This window comes from Molothrus ater, chromosome 4, assembly GCF_012460135.2.
Source record: "Molothrus ater isolate BHLD 08-10-18 breed brown headed cowbird chromosome 4, BPBGC_Mater_1.1, whole genome shotgun sequence".
In the NCBI taxonomy this organism is placed as follows: Eukaryota; Metazoa; Chordata; class Aves; order Passeriformes; family Icteridae; genus Molothrus; species Molothrus ater.
This window is the reverse complement of record NC_050481.2, coordinates 50446890-50458773: the sequence shown is the minus strand read 5'-3', so window position 1 is coordinate 50458773 and position 11884 is coordinate 50446890. Positions and strand designations below refer to the sequence as shown.

The 11884-nt window shown below is 42.7% G+C and overlaps 1 protein-coding gene across 1 annotated transcript in view; it reads left to right on the top strand.

Moving 5' to 3' along the window:
* The first annotated feature begins 1842 nt into the window (after positions 1-1842).
* NWD2 (NACHT and WD repeat domain containing 2) overlaps positions 1843-11884 on the top strand; it is a 51788-nt gene continuing 41746 nt past the window's right edge. The window contains exon 1 of the mRNA XM_036381864.2: positions 1843-2112. Within this exon, the coding sequence (XP_036237757.1) occupies positions 1962-2112 (151 nt within the window). The 5' untranslated portion in view covers positions 1843-1961. The remainder of the gene's footprint in view (positions 2113-11884) is intronic.

Sequence of the window (11884 nt, the reverse complement as noted above, 5' to 3'; positions counted from 1 at the left end):
GACAGGCTTCAAGTGAGATTAGCTCCTTATTGGACACTGCTGAATCCTACAGGAATACATTTGGATTAAAAATGGGATTTTTCCAGTTCCTGGACATTCAGTTCTCAACAGTTCCACAACCCTTCTGCCCAATGCTGACATTTCAACATTAATGGTTGAAATATATCCTGCATATTTTTTCCTTTTTGCACATAAGCACATTCTCCCCTGCCCAGCTACGTTCACAGAATTTAGAGGAATGTTCTTTCTTTGAGAACTAATATCTCAAAATATACCCTTCTGTTTCATTTGTTTGCAATCAGCCCAAAATTTATGGGGTGCAGAACTAACAAAGCAACAGCAAGCAAACAGCACCAAATTTACTCCCTTATACTCACATGCAAATACATACAGGATGCAATTCTACATAAGCCATATTTCTTTAAGAAATCAGGATTTTTTTAAACAAATCTGCTCATCAGTACTTAAGGAACCCATCTGGCTGTCACCTTCGTTTCTGAAGCAGAGATGAGCAGTTTGCTTTCGCCTACTTTATATCATTGCCTCCGCAAAAGCCAGCTCAGGCTCCCCTGCTGCTGCCACAGCGGGCAACTCATCCGCCTGGGACCACGGCAGCGCAGGGGGTAACGCCGGCGAGTACAGGCCTTAAACACTGCGTTTAAAAACACAGTAAGACTGTTTCGTGTACATCGAAAATGCTGTGTTGTATATCTGGAAAGAGACAAATCAGCTTCGTATCAGTTACAGCACATGAAACGTATAAATACCACCCGCGTTAAAGACTTTTGTCACCAGCCTTTCAAACACGGACAAACACCTGCAGAGTGTTTGACAAACCCCTCCGTCGAAGTCTCCATCCTCCCCCTTAGAAGGGATTCCCACGGCCAGCAAACCCACCAGGCTGTCTGCAGCCCCGTGCCCACCCCTCCCCTGCCCCCAGCCCCTCCTCTCCGCCGTGCTGCCATGTCCCTGCCTGCCCGCCCCTCCCGGGGAGGTTTCTAAACTCCGCGGCTCGCCCAGGGCCCGCTGGGGCTGGGGCCACCGCTCCGCTGCGCACCGCCCCGCGCCGCCGCCCTCCGGCGGGGACCGGCCCGCCGCCCCCGCCCGCCCCCGCGCTCGGCGGAGCCGCGGCCCGACCCCGCCGCCCTCCTGAATATTTCATCGGCGCTGCCCAACGGGATGCCCCGCCACTGACTGCTGCAAAGGGACCGCATCCCGCCGGCGGCGCGTCTCGCTGCTTCCTGTCTCTTTCATTCTTCAAACCGCAGCTTTTCATTTATTCCGATAAATAAATAACTGATTAAAAACAAAGGAAAGAAAAAAGCAGCAAGAGCATCTCTCCTTTGTATCTGAGCAGGTGGGACTCCTGTGCAGGAGATTACGGAACACAACACAAGAAGGGCTCTGAACTCTTCCGAGTCCAAAGGATGAGCCGGCAGCAGTTTTCCTATAAAAATCCGATCCCGGGGCTGTGACACACTCGGAGGAGCGAAGGCGCCGTCAGCCTCACCGGAGGCGTCCCCGCTTTGGACACCGCAAACCCTCGCTGGCGGAGGGGGAACGAGAGCGACTCGCCGGCCAGACCGCGCTCCGGGCGCGCAGCCGCCCGCCGCTCTCCGTGCTGGCCGCGCCCGGCCGGGCGGCGCTGGGGGTCCGGCTGCCGCCGCCGCGCTCGGCACCGCTCCGCCGCAAACTTTTCTGCCCGCGCCCTCCTCGCCGCCGGCCGCCGCAAGGGAGCGGCGCGGGGGCGGCCGGCGCTTCGTCTCCTCGCTCCCGCCGCGCTCCGGCGCCGGGCGGCGGCCGCAGCCCCAGCCCCAGCCGCACCGCTGCCGCGGAGGCAGGCGGCGGCCCCGGGCAGCCCGAGGGTCCGCATGGCCGCTGCCCTTCAGCCGGCGGCAAGAGCTGCTGGCGCCGCCGCGGCGCTCCGGGGGCTGCTCTGAGCCGGCGGCTCGCCCTGCGGGATGTGGCCGGCCGGGGCGGGCGGCAGGCTGCCCTGCCCGCGGGACGCGGCGCTGCGGCGGGCGGCGTTCTCCGGCAACCTCTCCGCGCTGCCGTCCCACCTGGTGCCGAGCGGCAGGAGCGTCCGCGTCTTCATCAGCGCCAACCCCGAAGGTAACCGCGGCTGCCGCGCCCGCCCCGCAGCTCCCCCTGCCGCCCGCAGCGCCCGCGCCGCTCCCCGGGCACCCCCGCTCCGAGGGGCCGCTGCTCCCGGGCACCCCCGCTCCGGGACCGCGGCGTGGCCGGGACCGGCTCCTGCCCCTCTCCGTGCGGCCCCCGGGCGCGGTGAGGGCGCCGGGCCGGGGGCGGGCGGTGCGGGGAGCGGTGCGAGGCGGCAGCGGGGTTGTGGGGCGGGCTTTGCCGGGTGTGGGTGTACGAGCTCGGAGCGGGGTTCGGAGGCACCGGTGTAGGTCGCTCCTTAAGTTTGATGTCTATAAATGACACGCCTGAAAGGCACCGGGGCGCGGGGCATCCTCTCATTTTTGCGCTGTCGGAGCTGCAGGGCACACGGGGATCTGGAGACACGGAAACGGGATGCCTTCTAGCGAAGGGAGGCTTTTCAGGGGGGATGTTTTGAAGAGCTCTCCTGGGGGGTCTGGTTAATAAGAGTTTCCGGTAGATTTCACAGCACAATGAAAGCAGATCTTAACTGGCTGAGGCTACAGCTAAGGTGATCCTTTGATCGCGGCTATACTCTGCTTCCAAGGAAGCATACCTTGAAACCTGCAGTTTTAGCTTAATAAAGTCAGGGTCGTATACCCAGTATCTGAATTAATTAGGCATCCTGCTGTTTAAAGCCTATTTTTAAAATTACCCTTTGATTCGAGGAATTTGCATGCATTCAGGAGGTGTCATTCCCACTTGTAAGATAGGAGTTGCTGAAGCATATTCCCACTTGAAGCACGGAAATAATAAATTAAGCGTTCACACTTGTGACGTTACTTGTCTGTAAAAAAATGAGCCCACTGTATTCACAATTATCTTTCACACCACCACCCACCACCTTCCTCCCAACACTTCTAATTCAACAATACTGTCACCTTTTATGCAAACATCAGAGATCTGAAAATCATGCCTGAAATGACAAAATAGTTTGAACTTTGAAGTTAAAATTGTCTTGGCACAAATACTTACAGGAGTATGAGAAATAGTGCTCACAAGCAAAAAAACTGGGCATAGTGCTGCTTTGAAGAACTCCCACACCTCCAGCACTTCTTACTTGCTTTCAACACAAGGAAACTCTCTGGTCTCATATTCAACATCTCTGTTTGTTTAAAAAGATGACCTTCTTTAAGGAGGGCATGAAAATGTTTGCAGTTTATTGCTGCAATCCCAGCAAAGAGATATAAAAATAGCGATAATTGAAAAAAATCTATTTGGCTCTGAAAGAAAATTACTGTGGATTTTTAGAAAAACTGAAACTCTGAAAGAAAATTACTGTGGATCATTAGAAATGGATTTCTGCCAGTGTTGCCTTAACTGGGAAGCTGCTGATGCCTCTGCATTTGATGTGAATGGCATTTAGGGTAGCTTGGTATGTGAGCTAGTTATTTGCTAAAATAGAAAACCCACAAAACTCATTCTGAAAGTTGAGATTTAAAGCCATATATATCCATTTCCAGGATTTTGCCCTGGAATTGTAATTTGAAAATATCAGCTTTAAAAAAAATCCCAACACTGAAAGAAAACAATTTGAACATTTTAGGATTGTTTACATTATCTTTCTTGTAGTCTCACATGGTCACAATGAATAACACTCCTTATGCCAAATATTTTATCTGTGGCATTGCTCCTGCTTTTAAGAATAATTTAAAAATTTAAAATTTAAAAATTTCAGAGTGGCTACAGGTTTTGTTTATGAACACTTAAGAACTCTCAATGACAAGAAACAACCGTTACTAGTTATTCATGATAGCACTGCTGTTGAAGTATCACTGACTAAATGTGACTTTTGAAAAAGGAAACATGAATAAACAAGAAATTAGCCTATAATGGGATTTAGACATCATCTAGTAAAGTACTTTGAAATAGAACTGTTGTTGGTAAAACATTTGAAAAAGTTCACTGTGCAAAAATTCTGGAGGAAAAGGTTGAAGTATTCCTACTCAGTAAACCTTTTAACACATTCAGCTACAATTTATACTTGCCTGACTAGGGCCTCTCTTGTTAATTTTCAGCCTATCACTACAGTTTATACCCATTCTTCTTGATGCAGAGCATTCCTGAAAAGGGCAGTGAGCTCTCAGACTCAGAGGTAGACTTGAACTGCGGTGTCAGAGAAGAGTGTGGATTAATCCTGCTAGCAGCCACAAGAATAATTTATCTACCACTGAAAGTGTACAAGCCTGAAAGAAATTTTCTTGAATTATATTTAATAAGTGTGTAGGGGAGAACTCTGGTAATCAGTGTTTGGTCTGTTCTTTATAAATATACTTCAGTATGACTGAAATACATTATGTTTTTATTATGCAACTAGGAAAGTGGTTATTTGAAAAATTTCTTGACTAGAAGTCCCTGAAAAGAACAACTGGAAGCAGTGAGCATGGGTAGTAGGAGCAAGATTGCTTCATTTTGCAGTTTTGTTTTCTAGAGGAAATCTTGTAGATAAAGGAAACTGTATTTCCCTGTACTAGTTAGCAGCATTGTCTTGCTCAAGTTGTTGTTATCAATTAATCCATCTTCACATCACTGAAAATGACCAGATCTTTAGAAACATGGAAGTTGTTCTATTATTTGAATACAAATAAATCTGTTTTCACATTTCAGTAGATCCCAGCAATCAGCAATATTTTGAATATGCATTTAAATGGGCAATTTGGCTAAGAGAAGTTGAAGATTTGTGTTGGTTTTGGTTTTCTCAAGATATTTTCATTATTTCAGAGTGATAAGAAAAGTAAGCCATTTTTGCCTGATTGTAATGAGTGTTTTACTGTTCTATGTAGCAATCTGTGCACTATTAACAGCCAGTCAGTTAATGGCAGTTTCTCTGCTACTCAGTAGTGCCTGTGTAGATGCCTGCCATGAACATACAATTCATGTGAAAAACAGCAGGTCTAAACTCCCATATGGCTCCTTTACAAGGAACTGTGGTATCAGCCCTATATACGTTCAGAACAGTCCAATGATTCTTGTCACTACTTCAAACATAAAATCATTTGTGTTGCAAAGTTGGCTGTTTTGAGCTTGGTGGTGTCAGGGAATATTTTGAGCTCTCATGGAAACTGGTGCCTAAAATGGAGTTAGGAATTTGTCTTGAAAATGAAATCCAGTGAATTGAAACAAGCAGTCAAAACTCTGAACACTTTAAATCCTATTGGTTCTTCTGAAAGTGAGAAAATCAGCCCTTTGCTAGTTTGACTCAAAGGCTTGTTATTGTTTCAATTAGTTAAGACATGGATAATTTTTTTTACTCTGATCTCTTGGAGTTTTAGTTGTGAAGATGCCTTAGTAATCAGTAGAAACAAATGAATGCACTGACAAGGGATGTGTATAAAGCCAAATCCTACACACAGGTGGTTCCACTGCAGACAGCATGATAATACCTTTATATAGAACCTGAGTGTGTCCTGACACAGGTGCTGTTAGTCAGCCTGATCTCAAAGAGTAAACAGGGTTGCACCTGGCACTTCACATGACAAGGATGATCCCCTTCCCAGCCACTCTTTCAGCTACATACGGCACTCTCCTTTGAGCAGCACCCTTGCATACTTCTTGAGTTCCAGCACTGGATTGCTGTTACTGGATTTTGCTGGTTAATAGGTTTTAGCCAATTTTAGCCTATTAATACTCTCTGTTGTACAAACAAACAACTTTGATGAGATCATGAACAAGCTTTGTTTTAACAGCCCTGTTTAATTCCTCATGGTTTCTGTGTCTCCAGTACCCATTTTTAAAACCATTAAACCAACTACTAGTTCTGACGTGATTGACAATCTTAAGTATGAAGTCCTATGTATACATGCAGAAATCTAAAATGAAGACCTTATTCTATGAGAAGATACTACTGATATTACCACCACTTTAATGATTCCATTGTACAGGCACAGTATAAAACCAACCTGTACAGCTGGAACTTCACCAGCTTCCCCATGAATTGCCAGAGTGAGGTTTCCTTGCCTTACGCTATTGAATGACTTTGAGTTTTCTTAGTTTACTCTTCAGTTTTTCACCTTAGTTCGTTTCCATTGACATGCATCATCCAGAACATCTTAATAATTTGAAAAACACTCCATTGTTGTGAAGTGTAAGTGTTCAGTGCCAACTTTACTTATGTTCTCATGATACTTGTAAAGCAAAATTGCCACCAGCAGTTAGTTTTGTTAACTAGAGAAGAATTAAATAATGACTGCCGAAACAGGTCTTACCAGTGTTTTCATTTGGACCTGTTGTTGTAGGCTGCTTTGCAGGAATTACATGTGTTTTTATCTATGTTATGTACATGTGAAAGGAAAAAAAATCACGTGAATTTGTAGTTTAGAATGTGATGATAGATAAAACAGATGAAGAACTATGGTTGCTTTATTTACAAAGTTATTGCCATATGTGATAAGAGAAATGCATAATCTGGCATTCTTAGCATGTTCACGGTCTGTTATATTATTTTTACCTGAAATATTGTTTTCCTTAAGGAAAATATAATTGAGGAAATGTTAAAGTGGAAAGATATTCAAAAGCCAGAATAATGCTTAGTTAATGATGGTCCGTTGTGACCAGTCCCAAAATACCATATGGTGTCCCTACTTGGATACGTTACATGAAGATCTTTTTATAAAGACAATTTTATATAATCCTAGTGGAATTTATTCCTTAGCTAAAGAAAACCACAGATGTTCAAGTGTATGAAATTGCAAAGGAGGTGTTGCGGAGATGTGGAGACAAATAACTCCAGGACTTTTTTTGTGCTAAGTGTTAGTTCTGGTTACCTAATTTTGTACCTATTTATGGGTTTGTGTGACGCACATCACTGTAGTGTTTAAGAGTCAAAAACCAAGCTACCACTTGTGGGGGAGGGGAAAAGAGTTCAGTAGTTTTAAAGTATCTCAGAGCCTGGGGGAGAAAAATCATTAAAGTACCCAGGTTTGGTGTAAACCTTGACTTGAAATATGTCTTATTTCAGGAGGTCCAGAGGTTAGAGATACCAACAGTTTATTAAGTTGGAAAGCAACCTGCCATTTCCTGTACTTCTGCTCCTATGTATAATTTTCTCTTTCCTCTTGTGCTGTGAATCAACTCCATTGTTGGGGTAATTGAGAAAAAAGCAAGATCTGACTTTCTTTTAGACTGTATGACCAAATTCTATGTAGTCTTAAACTTTTTTTGCAAGGCAGAACCAGGCAGTACAAGATGGTTTTTTGCTAAGTAGATCCTCAAGCCTTTGTTGCTGTTATTCTGTCACACAGATGAACTTGAAAAAATGTAATAATCTACAGTCTGTATGAAAAGAACTGCTCTTCGTGTCCTCCTGTTCTTCATGTGAGTTGTCTGCTTATGTAGCCTGTGGACTGGGCTAAGGATTTCCTCTAAATGTACCAAATATGCAAATGGAAACACTGAGAACTTTTGTTTCATTTTCCACAAAATTTTCATTAATGTACTCAAAAGGTAGGATGTGCATTTGGCAACAGTACTATGATCAAGAGGTGTTGGGTTGGGGGTATTTTAGTAAAAGAGCAAGCTATGTAATTTGTTGGGTTTGTGACTTCTCTTGCTATTTAGAAATAAGCAAAGTTACCTGAAACTCCTGGTCATCAGTCATCTTCCTGGTAGAAACACCTGGAGTTATCAGCTTCAAATGAATTAGGTATTTGCATTAACTACTTAAAATTTTTGACCACATGTCCATTATTTTTAATATTAAAAAAACTGTAATTTTATGTATCTACAGTTGTCTGTACCCACATATGCACACATATGCATAAATTATGTAAAATACTCTAAACTGTATAGCATGGTATAAATGGATGTGTGACACTCTAGTCACACTGTCATAGAGTATATTCAAACTTGCTGGTAGTGCTCAGTTCTTTTGTGAGAACTGAGTATGTTCAAAGGGTGTCACTCAAGGATGTATTTCTAGCAGTACTGAAGAGCTGCCTAGATCCTGTTGACTGCTGTTGTACAAGTAAAGGCTTTGCACAGCACTATGACTGCTTTACATAACATTGAAAAAATAATATTAAACAAAGCAGAACCTACCTACTGTTTCTTTTTTTTTTCTTTCTAACTTGGCAAATATTGCTTTATTTCTTTGGATCTATTTGCATGCTAGACTGTGCCTCATTCCTAGGGGCAGTGGCTTTCCTTCAGTGATGAAGGGGAGTTTCTCGACCCTTGACAGTTTCTAAGTACAGTGAGGGACAAAGAAACAAGTGTGAAAATTTCATGTGATATTAATTTCTCAAATAATGTATTAGATGATGAAGAGCAGTGGTGTTGAATCGGGTCTTTGTTGGGAATTGGTCCCTCAGCATAGTATGAGACCTTTAAATGAGAGATAGCTCCAAGTAGGCAGTGTCCCAGAGCCTTCTCCAATCAAGAGAGGGGAGCTTCTTTTCTGCCTGCTCAAGGGCAGTGGGCTGACCTCTCAGCTGAGCAACAGTCTGCTGAGCAGCAAGCTGAAGAGGATTTCCAAGGCTGTGCTTCAAGGAGGCCACGTGTATTTTATGGTGGGATTTGTGTAATCACATAAGAGCAGTGGAGTACAAAAGGTACTTGACTGCATAACTTGGCGTCCTATCTCTAAGCTCATGCAGCAAAATAATTCCTCTTAAGAAACTTGCATACAATGACTGTGTGGGCATGTGTCCACAGATTTGTGAACATGCAAGAGAAAATCCTACATTAGACTTTAAGTTTTGTTTGGGCAATTTTAAAATATATGTCACATAAGAAAACTTCAAGGAGTTACTAAACTTCTAATTCAAGATATGAGTTCAGTGCCCAAGTGGTAGTTTTGTCATGTAAAACAGATGAAATTTCTTTGAATTTAGCAGCTGAAAGAGTATTTTGTGTGCATCCTTTCAGGCTGCAGTAATAATACATTAGTAGTATCTACCTACAGTAATTTAAGGTTTTAATATATTGAAGGTGGTAGATATAAATAGAATATCATAAATAGTCATGTGCATGGATTACAGAGAAATCTGGCAGGTTTTAATATAGGCAGCACTGTTCAAGAAAACTGCTTTAGCCCCTTACTGGAATTTTAATTAAAGAAGAATAATAATAGATAGAATTAGAGAACACAGTTTAATAATGGTTGTGTCAGTGCTCCTCTAAAATAAGGCCTGACACTATTCTTATTAATATGGGGTCTGTATCAGAGAGAAGTTTTTACTTACAAAATCTGTAGTCAGAAGGGGAGTAGGGCTAAATCACAGGTAGCTGAAAACAAGCAGTGTAGCAGAGTAAATGGTAAGAAGGCCCAAATCAGTGCAGTGTGCCCTGTGCATGGTGCTGTGCTGGGTAAGGAGGACATGTGCCAAATGCAACTTTTGTAAGCCACCTCACCACCACCATAATTAAATGGCTCCATCTATCTTTGACCTGGTCTTTAGCTCCCTCTGTCACCACCTGTTACTGCCCTCTGTGGGACACTGGGCTGCACAGACCTTAGGCCTGAGCAGCTACTGTCATTCTTGTGCAGAATAGAGAAAAAAGTCACCTTTAGAGACCTGATTTATCCGTGTTCAAAATACTCTTCCTGGCAGAAACTGGAAAGACTAGAAAATGGCAGGACTTCCACACTGAACTTAATCCAGAGTCATGCTGTTGTGTGTATCAATCATTGGGACTGATCAAATAGCTAAAGAGGTCAGATTTCAAACTGTCAGAGCTGGTCAAATACTCGTGTTCAGCCTGCTCCTACCATTTCCTGGGGTGGCAGAGCTGCATTCTTCAGTACAGTAACCCTCCTCTGTGGAATGATTAAACCCTTGAAAATATTTATTAATAGAGCCCATTTCACCCTCCTAGCAATTGAGTAGCTTCACAGTCTCATCTAGGCTTTACGAATCTCCAAACTGAAGCAGAGATAGATAGTTGAGATAGTTACTATAGTATATGTACGATACCTAGCAATGTTATTTGTGAAATTTTTATTTAGTCTCTAACTAGTAATGTTTTACAAAACATTAAGATGAAACGAGAATTAATGACTAAGATCCTTATCTGGACAGCTTTAGTTTCAGAGTTTAACTAAAGTTTAAAATATTAGATTAAGATGACTTTTAAATGATTGCGAACCAATGAGTAACCATGTGGGTTAAATGTTTTTAGATGAGAGGAGTTATCCATACTTGAAGAGTTATGCAAATCAGCTGTTACACGCAAGATAAAGGAGAAGCAAATGCAGTAAGATCAGGCTTAGTGAGTTGGACCAGAGGAACCCAATACTCCTCTCTGACACTGGCAATTTCAGCTGTATGAAGAAAGAATACTAAATCACGAGAGGGACAAAATGATGAAGGTGATGTCTTTGTGCTTAAAAACCTGTGAGGCCCTTTGCTTCCATGAATTTGTCTAGTTGTGTTGCTAATTAGTCAATAGTCTTGGTAGTTGTGACAACCTTTCCAGATCTTGAGATGGATTATTGCCATGTAAAATGCCTAGTTCTGCTGACTTTATTGGGAATATTTTTATGAACAAGACTGTGCACATTCACCAAAGAAGAGAGCTCAAAAAACAAACATGGGAGTATCTGTGGAGAAGGGGTATCTAAAAGCAGATCTCCCTAAAAGAGTAACTTTATCCAAAACCAGCATTGTAGTGAACCAATTTTGTGCATGTGTAAATAGAAAGAGAGGTTAGCTGTGAAGGCCTGGGTATCCAAATGTCCTTATTCCTACAGAGTTATTACAATGGAGTCATAATAAGAAATAAATAAGGAAATTACACCATTCAACAATCTAAGGAGCATAAGGTATGAAGTCTGATCCAAAGGAGTGTTATGCAGGACTCTAATCTAAGGGTTACCTTATTATCAAGAATTTTCCACAGCTAATTATGTCAACATGACACATCTAGAGGTTCTTGCTTTACTGTGATAATTAAACATAAATCTTGTATGACCACTTTATAAGTGATTTTTTGAAATTCAGGAGTTAATATTTTTATTTTTCCATACCTACTGCTGTGTAATAAAGGCCCTACAAATTCTAGAAAAGGAGATCAAAAGTATTTTCTTCCTTGATAATAGTCCTGGTGGCTAGATTCACAGCCTGTACTGTTCTGGCAAGAAAAAGTAGTAAGTTCTGAAGAAAATTTGTATTTTTCACTCTATAATATTTCTGATAGCTCAGACACCAGTGGGCAGTAAGTGTTGATCTTTTTAGGAGTGGTTGCTAGAAAATACTAGGAAAATTATAGGATCATATATGTTTTATCTATATATGTATTGTATTACATGTAAAAGTGGTGAAGAATTATGTAGTGCTCTTGAAACAAGTTATTGAAGCATCTCTGTTTGTGTGATCCCTAATTTGGTACATCAAAACACTGGCAAAATTTGGATCATGATTTACTTTGAAATGCAAGTAATTTCTGACATGGGATTATAAAGAACTGAGCCATCTATACTGGGCAAAGTTGGTGCCATTGAGTTCCGTGACATGGCACCTAAAGCAGGTATGTGTGGCTGGAACAGAGGTCCAGGGACCTTAGACAAGTATTTCATTAGGCATTTTTTGTTGTGCAAATCACAGACTACAGGGGTTGCAAGGGACCTCTTGAGGCTTTCAGATCTGTCCTCCTGTCTGAGGCAGGAGCAAACTTACCTGTGCCATTCCTGGCAGATTGTCTCACTCTTCATGAGCTGCCTCCAAACTGCCTCCAGTTAAGAAAATCCACAGGAAAGCAGACTTTACAGCATACTGCAGTGGTGTGTCTT